Consider the following 19,148-nt stretch of genomic DNA (forward strand, 5'->3'; position numbering starts at 1 on the left):
ACGCTGCTCACGCTGGACACGCTGCTCACGCTGGACACACTGCTCACACTGGACTCACTGCTCACGCTGCTCACGCTGGACTCACTGCTCACGCTGGACACACTGGTCACGCTGCTCACGCTGGACACACTGGTCACGCTGCTCACGCTGGACACGCTGCTCACGCTGGACACACTGCTCACGCTGGACACACTGGTCACGCTGCTCACGCTGGACACACTGCTCACACTGGACTCACTGCTCACGCTGGACACGCTGCTCACGCTGGACACGCTGCTCACGCTGGACACGCAGCTCACACTGGACACGCAGCTCACGCTGGACACACTGCTCACACTGGACTCACTGGACATGCTGCTCACGCTGGACACACTGCTCACGCTGGACTCACTGGACATGCTGCTCACGCTGGACACACTGCTCACGCTGGACACGCTGCTCACACTGGACACGCAGCTCACGCTGGTCACGCTGCTCACGCTGGACACACTGCTCACACTGGACTCACTGGACATGCTGCTCACGCTGGACACACTGCTCACGCTGGACTCACTGGACATGCTGCTCACGCTGGACACACTGCTCACGCTGGACACGCTGCTCACACTGGACTCACTGGACATGCTGCTCACGCTGGACACACTGCTCACGCTGGACTCACTGGACATGCTGCTCACGCTGGACACGCTGCTCACACTGCTCACGCTGGACACGCAGCTCACACTGGACACGCTGCTCACGCTGCTCACACTGGACACGCAGCTCACACTGGACACGCTGCTCACGCTGGACACACTGGTCACGCTGCTCACGCTGGACACACTGGACACGCTGCTCACGCTGGACACGCTGCTCACGCTGGACACGCTGCTCACGCTGGACACTCTGGACACGCTGCTCACGCTGGACACGCTGCTCACGCTGGACACGCTGCTCACGCTGGACACGCTGGACACGCTGCTCACACTGGACACGCTGCTCACGCTGGACACACTGGTCACGCTGCTCACGCTGGACACACTGGACACGCTGCTCACGCTGGACACGCTGCTCACGCTGGACACGCTGCTCACGCTGGACACACTGGACACGCTGCTCACGCTGGACACGCTGCTCACGCTGGACACGCTGCTCACGCTGGACACGCTGCTCACGCTGGACACACTGGACACGCTGCTCACGCTGCACACGCTGGACACACTGGACACGCTGCTCACACTGGACACGCTGCTCACGCTGGACACGCTGCTCACGCTGGACACGCTGCTCACGCTGGACACGCTGCTCACGCTGGACACGCAGCTCACGCTGGTCACGCTGCTCACGCTGGACACGCTGCTCACGCTGGACTCACTGGACATGCTGCTCACGCTGGACACACTGCTCACGCTGCACTCACTGGACATGCTGCTCACGCTGGACACACTGCTCACGCTGGACACGCTGCTCACGCTGGACTCACTGGACATGCTGCTCACGCTGGACACACTGCTCACGCTGGACTCACTGGACATGCTGCTCACGCTGGACACGCTGCTCACACTGGACACGCTGGACACGCTGCTCACACTGGACTCACTGCTCACGCTGCTCACGCTGGACACGCTGCTCACACTGGACTCACTGGACATGCTGCTCACGCTGGACTCACTGGACATGCTGCTCACGCTGGACACGCTGCTCACACTGGACACGCTGCTCACACTGGACTCACTGCTCACGCTGCTCACGCTGGACACACTGCTCACGCTGGACACACTGGACACGCTGCTCACGCTGGACACGCTGCTCACGCTGGACACGCTGCTCACGCTGGACACACTGGACACGCTGCTCACGCTGGACACACTGGACACGCTGCTCACGCTGGACACGCTGCTCACGCTGCTCACGCTGGTCACGCTGCTCACGCTGGACACACTGGACACGCTGCTCACGCTGGACACGCTGCTCACGCTGGACACACTGGACACGCTGCTCACACTGGACACGCTGCTCACGCTGACACACTGGACACTGGTCACGCTGCACGCTGCTCACGCTGGACACACTGCTCACGCTGGACACGCTGCTCACACTGGACTCACTGGACATGCTGCTCACGCTGGACACACTGCTCACGCTGGACTCACTGGACATGCTGCTCACGCTGGACACACTGCTCACGCTGGACTCACTGGACATGCTGCTCACGCTGGACACGCTGCTCACACTGGACACGCTGGACACGCTGCTCACACTGGACTCACTGCTCACGCTGCTCACGCTGGACACACTGCTCACACTGGACTCACTGGACATGCTGCTCACGCTGGACACACTGCTCACGCTGGACTCACTGGACATGCTGCTCACGCTGGACACGCTGCTCACACTGGACACGCTGCTCACACTGGACTCACTGCTCACGCTGCTCACGCTGGACACACTGCTCACGCTGGACACGCATCTCACACTGGACACGCTGCTCACGCTGCTCACACTGGACACGCAGCTCACACTGGACACGCTGCTCACGCTGGACACGCTGCTCACGCTGGACACACTGGTCACGCTGCTCACGCTGGACACACTGGACACGCTGCTCACGCTGGACACGCTGCTCACGCTGGACACGCTGCTCACGCTGGACACACTGGACACGCTGCTCACGCTGGACACGCTGCTCACGCTGGACACACTGGACACGCTGCTCACACTGGACACGCTGCTCACGCTGGACACACTGGTCACGCTGCTCACGCTGGACACACTGGACACGCTGCTCACGCTGGACACGCTGCTCACGCTGGACACGCTGCTCACGCTGGACACACTGGACACGCTGCTCACACTGGACACGCTGCTCACGCTGGACACACTGGTCACGCTGCTCACGCTGGACACACTGGACACGCTGCTCACGCTGGACACGCTGCTCACGCTGGACACACTGGACACGCTGCTCACACTGGACACGCTGCTCACGCTGGACACACTGGTCACGCTGCTCACGCTGGACACACTGGTCACGCTGCTCACGCTGCTCACGCTGGACACACTGGACACGCTGCTCACGCTGCTCACACTGGACACGCTGCTCACACTGGATACGCTGCTCACACTGGACACGCTGCTCACACTGCTCACGCTGCTCACACTGCTCACGCTGGACACGCAGCTCACGCTGGACACGCAGCTCACACTGGACACGCTGCTCACGCTGCTCACACTGGACACGCAGCTCACACTGGACACGCTGCTCACGCTGGACACACTGGTCACGCTGCTCACGCTGGACACACTGGACACGCTGCTCACGCTGCTCACGCTGGACACGCTGCTCACGCTGGACACACTGGACACGCTGCTCACGCTGGACACACTGGACACGCTGCTCACACTGGACACGCTGCTCACGCTGGACACACTGGTCACGCTGCTCACGCTGGACACACTGGACACGCTGCTCACGCTGGACACGCTGCTCACGCTGCTCACACTGGACACGCTGCTCACACTGGACACGCTGCTCACACTGGACACGCTGCTCACGCAGCTCACGCTGGACACGCATCTCACGCTGGACACGCTGCTCACACTGGACACGCAGCTCACACTGGACACGCTGCTCACGCTGGACACACTGCTCACACTGCTCACACTGGACACGCTGCTCACGCTGGACACACTGCTCACACTGGACACGCTGCTCACGCTGGACACACTGCACACGCTGCTCACGCTGCTCACACTGGACACGCTGCTCACACTGGACACGCTGCTCACGCTGCTCACACTGGACACGCTGCTCACGCTGGACACGCTGCTCACGCTGGACACGCTGCTCACACTGGACACGCTGCTCACACTGGACACGCTGCTCACGCTGGACTCGCTGCTCACACTGGACTCGCTGCTCACACTGGACACGCTGCTCACGCTGGACACACTGCTCACACTGGACTCGCTTCTCACGCTGCTCACACTGCTCACGCTGGACACACTGCTCACGCTGGACACGCTGCTCACACTGGACACGCAGCTCACACTGGACACGCTGCTCACGCTGGACACACTGCTCACACTGGACTCGCTGCTCACGCTGCTCACACTGCTCACACTGGACACGCTGCTCACACTGGACACGCTGCTCACGCTGGACACACTGCTCACACTGCTCACACTGGACTCGCTGCTCACGCTGCTCACACTGCTCACGCTGGACACACTGCTCACGCTGGACACGCTGCTCACACTGGACACGCAGCTCACGCTGCTCACGCTGGACACGCTGCTCACACTGGACACGCAGCTCACACTGCTCACGCCGACACGCTGCTCACGCTGGACACGCTGCTCACGCTGGACACGCGCTGCTCACGCTGCTCACGCTGTCTCACTTCTCAAACTGGACACGCTGCTCACACTGGACACGCTGCTCACGCTGTCTCACTTCTCACACTGGACACGCTGCTCACGCTGGACACGCTGCTCACGCTGGACGCGCTGCTCACGCTGCTCACGCTGTCTCACTTCTCAAACTGGACACGCTGCTCACAGTGGACACGCTGCTCACGCTGCTCACACTGGACACGCGCTGCTCACGCTGGACACGCTGCTCACGCTGTCTCACTTCTCAAACTGGACACGCTGCTCACACTGGACACGCTGCTCACGCTGTCTCACTTCTCAAACTGGTCACGCTGCTCACGCTGGACATGCTGCTCACGCTGTCTCACTTCTCACACTGGACACGCTGCTCACGCTGGACACACTGCTCACGCTGGACACGCTGCTCACGCTGTCTCACTTCTCAAACTGGACACGCTGCTCACACTGGACACGCTGCTCACGCTGTCTCACTTCTCAAACTGGTCACGCTGCTCACGCTGGACACGCTGCTCACGCTGGACACGCTGCTCACGCTGTACACGCTGCTCACACTGTCTCGCTGCTCACGCTGGACACGCTGCTCACACTGTCTCACTTCTCACACTGGACACGCTGCTCACGCTGGACACGCTGGACATGCTGCTCACGCTGCCTCACTTCTCAAACTGGTCACGCTGCTCACGCTGCTCACTTCTCAAACTGGTCACGCTGCTCACACTGGACACGCTGCTCACACTGGACACGCTGCTCACGCTGGACACGCTGCTCACGCTGTCTCACTTCTCAAACTGGTCACGCTGCTCACGCTGCTCACTTCTCAAACTGCTCACGCTGGACATGCTGCTCATGCTGTCTCACTTCTCACACTGGACACGCTGCTCACGCTGGACATGCTGCTCACGCTGTCTCACTTCTCAAACTGGACACACTGCTCACACTGGACACACTGCTCACACTGGACACGCTGCTCACGCTGGACACGCTGCTCACGCTGTCTCACTTCTCACACTGGACACGCAGCTCACACTGGACACGCTGCTCACGCTGCTCACACTGGACACGCAGCTCACACTGGACACGCTGCTCACGCTGCTCACACTGGATACGCTGCTCACACTGGACACGCTGCTCACACTGGACACGCTGCTCACACTGGACACGCTGCTCACGCTGCTCACACTGGATACGCAGCTCACACTGGACACGCTGCTCACACTGGACACGCTGCTCACACTGGACACGCTGCTCACGCTGCTCACACTGGACACGCTGCTCACACTGGACACGCTGCTCACGCTGGACACGCTGCTCACGCTGCTCACGCTGGACACGCTGCTCACGCTGCTCACGCTGGACACGCTGCTCACACTGGACTCACTGCTCACGCTGCTCACGCTGGAATCACTGGTCACGCTGCTCACGCTGGACACACTGGACTCCCTGCTCACGCTGCTCACGCTGGAATCACTGGTCACGCTGCTCACACTGCTCACACTGGACACGCTGCTCACACTGGACACGCTGCTCACGCTGGACACACTGCTCACACTGGACTCGCTGCTCACGCTGGACACACTGCTCACGCTGGACACGCTGCTCACACTGGACACGCAGCTCACACTTCTCACGCTGGACACGCTGCTCACACTGGACACGCAGCTCACACTGCTCACGCCGACACGCTGCTCACGCTGGACACGCTCTCACACTGGACACGCTGCTCACGCTGGACACGCTGCTCACGCTGGACACGCTGCTCACACTGGACACGCTGCTCACGCTGGACACGCTGCTCACGCTGTCTCACTTCTCAAACTGGACACGCTGCTCACACTGGACACGCTGCTCACACTGGACACGCTGCTCACACTGGACACGCACGCTGCTCACGCTGCTCACACTGGACACGCTGTCTCACTTCTCAAACTGGACACACTGCTCACACTGGACTCACTGCTCACGCTGGACACACTGCTCACGCTGGACTCACTGCTCACGCTGGACTCACTGCTCACGCTGGACACACTGCTCACGCTGGACTCACTGCTCACGCTGCTCACGCTGGACTCACTGCTCACGCTGCTCACGCTGGAATCACTGGTCACGCTGCTCACGCTGGACACACTGCTCACGCTGCTCACGCTGGACACGCTGCTCACGCTGGACACGCTGCTCACGCTGGACACACTGCTCACACTGGACTCACTGCTCACGCTGCTCACGCTGGACTCACTGCTCACGCTGGACACACTGGTCACGCTGCTCACGCTGGACACACTGGTCACGCTGCTCACGCTGGACACGCTGCTCACGCTGGACACACTGCTCACGCTGGACACACTGGTCACGCTGCTCACGCTGGACACACTGCTCACACTGGACTCACTGCTCACGCTGGACACGCTGCTCACGCTGGACACGCTGCTCACGCTGGACACGCAGCTCACACTGGACACGCAGCTCACGCTGGACACACTGCTCACACTGGACTCACTGGACATGCTGCTCACGCTGGACACACTGCTCACGCTGGACTCACTGGACATGCTGCTCACGCTGGACACACTGCTCACGCTGGACACGCTGCTCACACTGGACACGCAGCTCACGCTGGTCACGCTGCTCACGCTGGACACACTGCTCACACTGGACTCACTGGACATGCTGCTCACGCTGGACACACTGCTCACGCTGGACTCACTGGACATGCTGCTCACGCTGGACACACTGCTCACGCTGGACACGCTGCTCACACTGGACTCACTGGACATGCTGCTCACGCTGGACACACTGCTCACGCTGGACTCACTGGACATGCTGCTCACGCTGGACACGCTGCTCACACTGCTCACGCTGGACACGCAGCTCACACTGGACACGCTGCTCACGCTGCTCACACTGGACACGCAGCTCACACTGGACACGCTGCTCACGCTGGACACACTGGTCACGCTGCTCACGCTGGACACACTGGACACGCTGCTCACGCTGGACACGCTGCTCACGCTGGACACGCTGCTCACGCTGGACACACTGGACACGCTGCTCACGCTGGACACGCTGCTCACGCTGGACACGCTGCTCACGCTGGACACGCTGGACACGCTGCTCACGCTGGACACGCTGCTCACGCTGGACACACTGGTCACGCTGCTCACGCTGGACACACTGGACACGCTGCTCACGCTGGACACGCTGCTCACGCTGGACACGCTGCTCACGCTGGACACACTGGACACGCTGCTCACGCTGGACACGCTGCTCACGCTGGACACGCTGCTCACGCTGGACACACTGGACACGCTGCTCACACTGGACACGCTGCTCACGCTGCTCACGCTGGACACACTGGACACGCTGCTCACACTGGACACGCTGCTCACGCTGGACACGCTGCTCACGCTGGACACGCTGCTCACGCTGGACACGCTGCTCACGCTGGACACGCAGCTCACGCTGGTCACGCTGCTCACGCTGGACACGCTGCTCACGCTGGACTCACTGGACATGCTGCTCACGCTGGACACACTGCTCACGCTGCACTCACTGGACTTGCTGCTCACGCTGGACACACTGCTCACGCTGGACACGCTGCTCACGCTGGACTCACTGGACATGCTGCTCACGCTGGACACACTGCTCACGCTGGACTCACTGGACATGCTGCTCACGCTGGACACGCTGCTCACACTGGACACGCTGGACACGCTGCTCACACTGGACTCACTGCTCACGCTGCTCACGCTGGACACGCTGCTCACACTGGACTCACTGGACATGCTGCTCACGCTGGACTCACTGGACATGCTGCTCACGCTGGACACGCTGCTCACACTGGACACGCTGCTCACACTGGACTCACTGCTCACGCTGCTCACGCTGGACACACTGCTCACGCTGGACACACTGGACACGCTGCTCACGCTGGACACGCTGCTCACGCTGGACACGCTGCTCACGCTGGACACACTGGACACGCTGCTCACGCTGGACACACTGGACACGCTGCTCACGCTGGACACGCTGCTCACGCTGCTCACGCTGGTCACGCTGCTCACGCTGGACACACTGGACACGCTGCTCACGCTGGACACGCTGCTCACGCTGGACACACTGGACACGCTGCTCACACTGGACACGCTGCTCACGCTGGACACACTGGTCACGCTGCTCACGCTGGACACACTGCTCACGCTGGACACGCTGCTCACACTGGACTCACTGGACATGCTGCTCACGCTGGACACACTGCTCACGCTGGACTCACTGGACATGCTGCTCACGCTGGACACACTGCTCACGCTGGACTCACTGGACATGCTGCTCACGCTGGACACGCTGCTCACACTGGACACGCTGGACACGCTGCTCACACTGGACTCACTGCTCACGCTGCTCACGCTGGACACACTGCTCACACTGGACTCACTGGACATGCTGCTCACGCTGGACACACTGCTCACGCTGGACTCACTGGACATGCTGCTCACGCTGGACACGCTGCTCACACTGGACACGCTGCTCACACTGGACTCACTGCTCACGCTGCTCACGCTGGACACACTGCTCACGCTGGACACGCATCTCACACTGGACACGCTGCTCACGCTGCTCACACTGGACACGCAGCTCACACTGGACACGCTGCTCACGCTGGACACGCTGCTCACGCTGGACACACTGGTCACGCTGCTCACGCTGGACACACTGGACACGCTGCTCACGCTGGACACGCTGCTCACGCTGGACACGCTGCTCACGCTGGACACACTGGACACGCTGCTCACGCTGGACACGCTGCTCACGCTGGACACACTGGACACGCTGCTCACACTGGACACGCTGCTCACGCTGGACACACTGGTCACGCTGCTCACGCTGGACACACTGGACACGCTGCTCACGCTGGACACGCTGCTCACGCTGGACACGCTGCTCACGCTGGACACACTGGACACGCTGCTCACACTGGACACGCTGCTCACGCTGGACACACTGGTCACGCTGCTCACGCTGGACACACTGGACACGCTGCTCACGCTGGACACGCTGCTCACGCTGGACACACTGGACACGCTGCTCACACTGGACACGCTGCTCACGCTGGACACACTGGTCACGCTGCTCACGCTGGACACACTGGTCACGCTGCTCACGCTGCTCACGCTGGACACACTGGACACGCTGCTCGCGCTGCTCACACTGGACACGCTGCTCACACTGGATACGCTGCTCACACTGGACACGCTGCTCACACTGCTCACGCTGCTCACACAGCTCACCCTGCACCCGCAGCTCACGCCGTCCACGCAGCTAACACTGGACACGCTGCTCACGCTGCTCACACTGGACACGCAGCTCACACTGGACACGCTGCTCACGCTGGACACACTGGTCACGCTGCTCACGCTGGACACACTGGACACGCTGCTCACGCTGCTCACGCTGGACACGCTGCTCACGCTGGACACACTGGACACGCTGCTCACGCTGGACACGCTGCACACGCTGCTCACACTGGACACGCTGCTCACGCTGGACACACTGGTCACGCTGCTCACGCTGGACACACTGGACACGCTGCTCACGCTGGACACGCTGCTCACGCTGCTCACACTGGACACGCTGCTCACACTGGACACGCTGCTCACACTGGACACGCTGCTCACGCAGCTCACGCTGGACACGCATCTCACGCTGGACACGCTGCTCACACACGGACACGCAGCTCACACTGGACACGCTGCTCACGCTGGACACACTGCTCACACTGCTCACACTGGACACGCTGCTCACGCTGGACACACTGCTCACACTGGACACGCTGCTCACGCTGGACACACTGCACACGCTGCTCACGCTGCTCACACTGGACACGCTGCTCACACTGGACACGCTGCTCACGCTGCTCACACTGGACACGCTGCTCACGCTGGACACGCTGCTCACGCTGGACACGCTGCTCACACTGGACACGCTGCTCACACTGGACACGCTGCTCACGCTGGACTCGCTGCTCACACTGGACTCGCTGCTCACACTGGACACGCTGCTCACGCTGGACACACTGCTCACACTGGACTCGCTTCTCACGCTGCTCACACTGCTCACGCTGGACACACTGCTCACGCTGGACACGCTGCTCACACTGGACACGCAGCTCACACTGGACACGCTGCTCACGCTGGACACACTGCTCACACTGGACTCGCTGCTCACGCTGCTCACACTGCTCACACTGGACACGCTGCTCACACTGGACACGCTGCTCACGCTGGACACACTGCTCACACTGCTCACACTGGACTCGCTGCTCACGCTGCTCACACTGCTCACGCTGGACACACTGCTCACGCTGGACACGCTGCTCACACTGGACACGCAGCTCACGCTGCTCACGCTGGACACGCTGCTCACACTGGACACGCAGCTCACACTGCTCACGCTCGACACGCTGCTCACGCTGGACACGCTGCTCACGCTGGACACGCTGCTCACGCTGCTCACGCTGTCTCACTTCTCAAACTGGACACGCTGCTCACACTGGACACGCTGCTCACGCTGTCTCACTTCTCACACTGGACACGCTGCTCACGCTGGACACGCTGCTCACGCTGGACACGCTGCTCACGCTGCTCACGCTGTCTCACTTCTCAAACTGGACACGCTGCTCACAGTGGACACGCTGCTCACGCTGCTCACACTGGACACGCTGCTCACGCTGGACACGCTGCTCACGCTGTCTCACTTCTCAAACTGGACACGCTGCTCACACTGGACACGCTGCTCACGCTGTCTCACTTCTCAAACTGGTCACGCTGCTCACGCTGGACATGCTGCTCACGCTGTCTCACTTCTCACACTGGACACGCTGCTCACGCTGGACACACTGCTCACGCTGGACACGCTGCTCACGCTGTCTCACTTCTCAAACTGGACACGCTGCTCACACTGGACACGCTGCTCACGCTGTCTCACTTCTCAAACTGGTCACGCTGCTCACGCTGGACACGCTGCTCACGCTGGACACGCTGCTCACGCTGGACACGCTGCTCACACTGTCTCGCTGCTCACGCTGGACACGCTGCTCACACTGTCTCACTTCTCACACTGGACACGCTGCTCACGCTGGACACGCTGGACATGCTGCTCACGCTGCCTCACTTCTCAAACTGGTCACGCTGCTCACGCTGCTCACTTCTCAAACTGGTCACGCTGCTCACACTGGACACGCGCTGCTCACACTGGACACGCTGCTCACGCTGGACACGCTGCTCACGCTGTCTCACTTCTCAAACTGGTCACGCTGCTCACGCTGCTCACTTCTCAAACTGCTCACGCTGGACATGCTGCTCATGCTGTCTCACTTCTCACACTGGACACGCTGCTCACGCTGGACATGCTGCTCACGCTGTCTCACTTCTCAAACTGGACACACTGCTCACACTGGACACACTGCTCACACTGGACACGCTGCTCACGCTGGACACGCTGCTCACGCTGTCTCACTTCTCACACTGGACACGCAGCTCACACTGGACACGCTGCTCACGCTGCTCACACTGGACACGCAGCTCACACTGGACACGCTGCTCACGCTGCTCACACTGGATACGCTGCTCACACTGGACACGCTGCTCACACTGGACACGCTGCTCACACTGGACACGCTGCTCACGCTGCTCACACTGGATACGCGCAGCTCACACTGGACACGCTGCTCACACTGGACACGCTGCTCACACTGGACACGCTGCTCACGCTGCTCACACTGGACACGCAGCTCACACTGGACACGCTGCTCACGCTGGACACGCTGCTCACGCTGCTCACGCTGGACACGCTGCTCACGCTGCTCACGCTGGACACGCTGCTCACACTGGACTCACTGCTCACGCTGCTCACGCTGGAATCACTGGTCACGCTGCTCACGCTGGACACACTGGACTCCCTGCTCACGCTGCTCACGCTGGAATCACTGGTCACGCTGCTCACACTGCTCACACTGGACACGCTGCTCACACTGGACACGCTGCTCACGCTGGACACACTGCTCACACTGGACCGCGCTGCTCACGCTGGACACACTGCTCACGCTGGACACGCTGCTCACACTGGACACGCAGCTCACACTTCTCACGCTGGACACGCTGCTCACACTGGACACGCAGCTCACACTGCTCACGCTCGACACGCTGCTCACGCTGGACACGCTTCTCACACTGGACACGCTGCTCACGCTGGACACGCTGCTCACGCTGGACACGCTGCTCACACTGGACACGCTGCTCACGCTGGACACGCTGCTCACGCTGTCTCACTTCTCAAACTGGACACGCTGCTCACACTGGACACGCTGCTCACACTGGACACGCTGCTCACACTGGACACGCTGCTCACGCTGCTCACACTGGACACGCTGTCTCACTTCTCAAACTGGACACGCTGCTCACACTGGACATGCTGCTCACACTGGACACGCTGCTCACGCTGTCTCACTTCTCAAACTGGTCACGCTGCTCACGCTGGACACGCTGCTCACGCTGGACACACTGGACACGCTGCTCACGCTGGACACGCTGCTCACGCTGGACACACTGGACACGCTGCTCACACTGGACACGCTGCTCACGCTGGACACACTGGTCACGCTGCTCACGCTGGACACACTGGACACGCTGCTCACGCTGGACACGCTGCTCACGCTGCTCACACTGGACACGCTGCTCACACTGGACACGCTGCTCACACTGGACACGCTGCTCACGCAGCTCACGCTGGACACGCATCTCACGCTGGACACGCTGCTCACACTGGACACGCAGCTCACACTGGACACGCTGCTCACGCTGGACACACTGCTCACACTGCTCACACTGGACACGCTGCTCACGCTGGACACACTGCTCACACTGGACACGCTGCTCACGCTGGACACACTGCACACGCTGCTCACGCTGCTCACACTGGACACGCTGCTCACACTGGACACGCTGCTCACGCTGCTCACACTGGACACGCTGCTCACGCTGGACACGCTGCTCACGCTGGACACGCTGCTCACACTGCTCACACTGGACACGCTGCTCACACTGGACACGCTGCTCACGCTGGACTCGCTGCTCACACTGGACTCGCTGCTCACACTGGACACGCTGCTCACGCTGGACACACTGCTCACACTGGACTCGCTTCTCACGCTGCTCACACTGCTCACGCTGGACACACTGCTCACGCTGGACACGCTGCTCACACTGGACACGCAGCTCACACTGGACACGCTGCTCACGCTGGACACACTGCTCACACTGGACTCGCTGCTCACGCTGCTCACACTGCTCACACTGGACACGCTGCTCACGCTGGACACACTGCTCACACTGGACTCGCTGCTCACGCTGCTCACACTGCTCACGCTGGACACACTGCTCACGCTGGACACGCTGCTCACACTGGACACGCAGCTCACGCTGCTCACGCTGGACACGCTGCTCACACTGGACACGCAGCTCACACTGCTCACGCTGGACACGCTGCTCACGCTGGACACGCTGCTCACGCTGGACACGCTGCTCACGCTGCTCACGCTGCTCACGCTGTCTCACTTCTCAAACTGGACACGCTGCTCACACTGGACACGCTGCTCACGCTGTCTCACTTCTCACACTGGACACGCTGCTCACGCTGGACACGCTGCTCACGCTGCTCACGCTGGACACGCTGCTCACGCTGTCTCACTTCTCAAACTGGACACGCTGCTCACACTGGACACGCTGCTCACGCTGGACACGCTGCTCACGCTGTCTCACTTCTCAAACTGGACACGCTGCTCACACTGGACACGCTGCTCACACTGGACACGCTGCTCACGCTGTCTCACTTCTCAAACTGGTCACGCTGCTCACGCTGGACATGCTGCTCACGCTGTCTCACTTCTCACACTGGACACGCTGCTCACGCTGGACACACTGCTCACGCTGGACACGCTGCTCACGCTGTCTCACTTCTCAAACTGGACACGCTGCTCACACTGGACACGCTGCTCACGCTGTCTCACTTCTCAAACTGGTCACGCTGCTCACGCTGGACACGCTGCTCACGCTGGACACGCTGCTCACGCTGGACACGCTGCTCACACTGTCTCGCTGCTCACGCTGGACACGCTGCTCACACTGTCTCACTTCTCACACTGGACACGCTGCTCACGCTGGACATGCTGCTCACGCTGCCTCACTTCTCAAACTGGTCACGCTGCTCACGCTGCTCACTTCTCAAACTGGTCACGCTGCTCACACTGGACACGCTGCTCACGCTGCTCACACTGGACACGCTGCTCACACTGGACACGCTGCTCACGCTGGACACGCTGCTCACGCTGTCTCACTTCTCAAACTGGTCACGCTGCTCACACTGGACACGCTGCTCACGCTGCTCACACTGGACACGCTGCTCACACTGGACACGCTGCTCACACTGGACACGCTGCTCACGCTGGACACGCTGCTCACGCTGCTCACTTCTCAAACTGCTCTCACGCTGGACATGCTGCTCATGCTGTCTCACTTCTCACACTGGACACGCTGCTCACGCTGGACATGCTGCTCACGCTGTCTCACTTCTCAAACTGGACACACTGCTCACACTGGACACACTGCTCACACTGGACACGCTGCTCACGCTGGACACGCTGCTCACACGCTGTCTCACTTCTCACACTGGACACGCAGCTCACACTGGACACGCTGCTCACGCTGCTCACACTGGACACGCAGCTCACACTGGACACGCTGCTCACACTGGACACGCTGCTCACACTGGACACGCTGCTCACACTGGCTCACGCTGCTCACACTGGACACGCTGCTCACACTGGACACGCTGCTCACACTGCTCACGCTGATCACGCAGCTCACACTGGACACGCTGCGCTGCTCACGCTGCTCACACTGGATCACGCTGCTCACACTGGACACGCTGCTCACACTGGACACGCTGCTCACGCTGCTCACACTGGACACGCTGCTCACACTGGACACGCTGCTCACGCTGCTCACGCTGGACACGCTGCTCACACTGGACTCACTGCTCACGCTGCTCACGCTGGAATCACTGGTCACGCTGGACACACTGGACTCCCTGCTCACGCTGCTCACGCTGGAATCACTGGTCACGCTGCTCACACTGCTCACACTGGACACGCTGCTCACACTGGACACGCTGCTCACACTGGACACGCTGCTCACGCTGGACACACTGCTCACACTGGACTCGCTGCTCACGCTGCTCACACTGCTCACGCTGGACACACTGCTCACGCTGGACACGCTGCTCACACTGGACACGCAGCTCACTTCTCACGCTGGACACGCTGCTCACACTGGACACGCAGCTCACGCTGCTCACACGCTCGACACGCTGCTCACGCTGGACACGCTTCTCACACTGGACACGCTGCTCACGCTGGACACGCTGCTCACGCTGGACACGCTGCTCACGCTGCTCACGCTGCTCACACTGGACACGCTGCTCACGCTGGACACGCTGCTCACGCTGTCTCACTTCTCAAACTGGACACGCTGCTCACACTGGACACGCTGCTCACGCTGTCTCACTTCTCACACTGGACACGCTGCTCACGCTGTCTCACTTCTCAAACTGGACACGCTGCTCACACTGGACACGCTGCTCACACTGGACACGCTGCTCACGCTGCTCACACTGGACACGCTGTCTCACTTCTCAAACTGGACACGCTGCTCACACTGGACATGCTGCTCACACTGGACACGCTGCTCACGCTGTCTCACTTCTCAAACTGGTCACGCTGCTCACGCTGGACATGCTGCTCACGCTGTCTCACTTCTCACACTGGACACGCTGCTCACACTGGACACGCTGCTCACACTGGACACGCTGCTCACGCTGTCTCACTTCTCAAACTGGTCACGCTGCTCACGCTGGACACGCTGCTCACACTGTCTCGCTGCTCACGCTGCTCACGCTGGACATGCTGCTCACGCTGCTCACTTCTCAAACTGGTCACGCTGCTCACGCTGGACATGCTGCTCACGCTGCTCACTTCTCAAACTGGTCACGCTGCTCACGCTGCTCACTTCTCAAACTGGACACGCTGCTCACGCTGGACACGCTGGACATGCTGCTCACGCTGTCTCACTTCTCAAACTGGTCACGCTGCTCACGCTGCTCACTTCTCAAACTGCTCACGCTGGACATGCTGCTCATGCTGTCTCACTTCTCAAACTGGACACACTGCTCGCTGGACATGCTGCTCATGCTGTCTCACTTGCTCAAACTGGACACTGGACACACTGCTCACGCTGGACATGCTGCTCACGCTGTCTCACTTCTCACACTGGACACGCTGCTCACGCTGGACATGCTGCTCACACTGTCTCACTTCTCACACTGGACACGCTGCTCACGCTGGACATGCTGCTCACACTGTCTCACTTCTCACGCTGGACACGCTGACACGCTGCTCACGCTGGACATGCTGCTCACGCTGGACACGCTGCTCACACTGGTCTCACTTCTCACGCTGTCTCACTGCTCACACTGGTGCTGATGTTATGTGAATGTCAGCAGTGATATGATGGCTGGTCCCTCGGCTCTCAGTGACCCTCGAGCCTCTTGAATCTCCTCAGTAACACTTCTGCAGGAATTCCTGGAAACTCCTCAATGACCTATTAAACCTTCCTAATGATTCCTTGACCTTTTGTAAAGAATCCTGAAACTTTGGGAACAACATCTTGAATTTTCTGAACAAACCCAGCAGCCTGTCGGCGTCGCACTAACTGAGAATAAACAGGTTGCACAATACAAGTTAGTTACAGCTGACATACAGCTGTTCATATGTCGGTAGGTATTAGGTTTGAATTATTGACGAGGTACTGTTAGACAGGTGTTGTATGAACATGTTAGCTAGTTAATTTATGGTATTAGAGATTTCTTTAATGAAACGTGATATGACTTAAGTTGACAAGTTGTCTTAGTTTTAGACGCTTCAACTGAACAAAGTTCTGAGTTTAGTGTGAAACTAACTAGTTGCAACACATTAGTTAGTGTTGATTTACTTTCAGCGGCTACAACGGACTGCAGGGAACTAGCTGACCTCTGACCTCTGCAGTCTTCTCAATAACTGTTGGTGTTTGTTTGCACTGAACCGTCAAAGCTTTCTAATGACTGAAACCTCCTCAATGAGAACTCCTGGAACGGTTTCCAGGGCCCCAGACTGCAACCATTTAGTCGCATTTTGCGACCATTTTTGGGAGACAGTGCTACTCAATTTGTTAACTAGAAGCACCGGTGCGACTTGCAAATATTCCCCCCGTTTTCGTTCATCGTATATCATGTGAAACGCCAGAGGGAGCGAGAATTGGTTTGTGTGAGCGTGTATTACTTATGTTGTGGGGACATAAATCTGTTTATACAGTCACACTGTGGGGAGTGTGTAGCTACCTGTGTCCGGTCCGTAAGTGCTCTCGCTCAGGCCCTTTGATGACCATGAAACAAACTATTGACCTGGAAAAGTTTCAATGACTCCTGGAACCTTCTTAATGACCCTTTGATTTTCCTCCAGTGGTATCTCCAGAAGATACTCAGCATGCAGTAGATCCTGCTGTTGCAGCTCTACATTAAAACTCAGCTGCTGTCTGTGTCATTGACAGGAGGTGGAGCTGAACCATCCGGACCTGCTGCACCTGCCGGAGGATCTGGAGATCTGTGAAAAGGCTGCTGGGTAAACAGATCCAAGATTCAACTCTTTGTAACCTTCTGTTGTTTTTGGTGAAACAGACAGAGCGAGGAGTCTGTCCAGGAGAACGTCTTTGACTTCAGACGCCAGAAACTTGATTTAAAGTTGCTCCTGTTTTTTCTTTAAACGTGTCTGAAAGCTGTCGGCCGTCTGTATGTGGAAAACTTCCTTCATTGTGACGAACTGAAGCACTGAGAGACTTTTAAAGCTTTAAGAGGCCAGATGAAGTTAAGATGAAAGAATGAAGATTAAATAGCAGAGACTCAAACTGTTGTTTCTAACCTTCAAGATTTCGAGTTTCTTTATTATCTGAATATTCTGAAAGCAGTTTACTTGACATTTAAATGTTTTGAGAAAATGTCAGAACTAAAACGTAGAGTTTGGTGATTGAGCTGTTTTTGACTTTTTGTTTGTAGGTGTTGGATTGATCAATGGTTCTTATATATTTAAATAAAGATGAAGCACATTTTGGACAGCTGTTGAGTGTGTTTGTGTCTGCAGGTTGAATCTGGAGTCGATTCAGTCTGAAACCAACTCTCTGATCAAACAGCTGAAAAACTCTGAGCACAAAGTTTCATCTTCATCTGAGGAGCTGAAGGATCAGCACCTGTCGGCCATACAGGTACTGCAGACCGGACTGCGGCCCCTGCAGGACGCTTTGTTCGTCTTCACGTCATCTGTTCGTCAGGAGTTCTGCTTGTATTCACCAGCAGACAAAATGACATGTTCAGGTGAGTGTATTTACCTGTTCTGAGCTGTCTTCTTCTTCTGTGGTGTGTTTTCAGGAGAGCCTACGGGCATGTGAGCAGCTGCAGCGGCTGTTGTCCTCGGTCGAGGACAAGAAGACGGATCTGTCCGTCTACCTGTGTGAGGACAGCAGCAGCTTCTCCATCGACGAACTCTTCAGCACCATCAAGAGCTTCAGGGGACTGTTCCTCAGAGCCGTCAAGGTCAGCAGCCAATCACAGGCCAGCGTGGTCAGCAGCCAGTCAGAGAGCAG

The 19,148-nt window shown here is 59.4% G+C and overlaps 1 protein-coding gene across 4 annotated transcripts in view; it reads left to right on the forward strand.

Annotated features, from left to right (window-relative positions):
- Window positions 1–19,148, forward strand: part of LOC122862692 (inverted formin-2-like) — a 41,960-nt gene that overhangs the window by 18,776 nt on the left and 4,036 nt on the right. For all 4 annotated transcript variants that reach the window (XR_006374832.1, XM_044168252.1, XM_044168251.1 and 1 more), the window contains 3 exons: window positions 18,063–18,133; window positions 18,650–18,770; window positions 18,934–19,098. Coding sequence is in view for 3 of the 4 variants with exons in the window: in XM_044168252.1 (XP_044024187.1) it covers window positions 18,063–18,133; window positions 18,650–18,770; window positions 18,934–19,098 (357 nt within the window). In the remaining variant the exon portion in view is untranslated. The remainder of the gene's footprint in view (window positions 1–18,062; window positions 18,134–18,649; window positions 18,771–18,933; window positions 19,099–19,148) is intronic.

Source organism: Siniperca chuatsi, linkage group LG16, assembly GCF_020085105.1.
Source record: "Siniperca chuatsi isolate FFG_IHB_CAS linkage group LG16, ASM2008510v1, whole genome shotgun sequence".
Classification (NCBI taxonomy): domain Eukaryota; kingdom Metazoa; phylum Chordata; class Actinopteri; order Centrarchiformes; family Sinipercidae; genus Siniperca; species Siniperca chuatsi.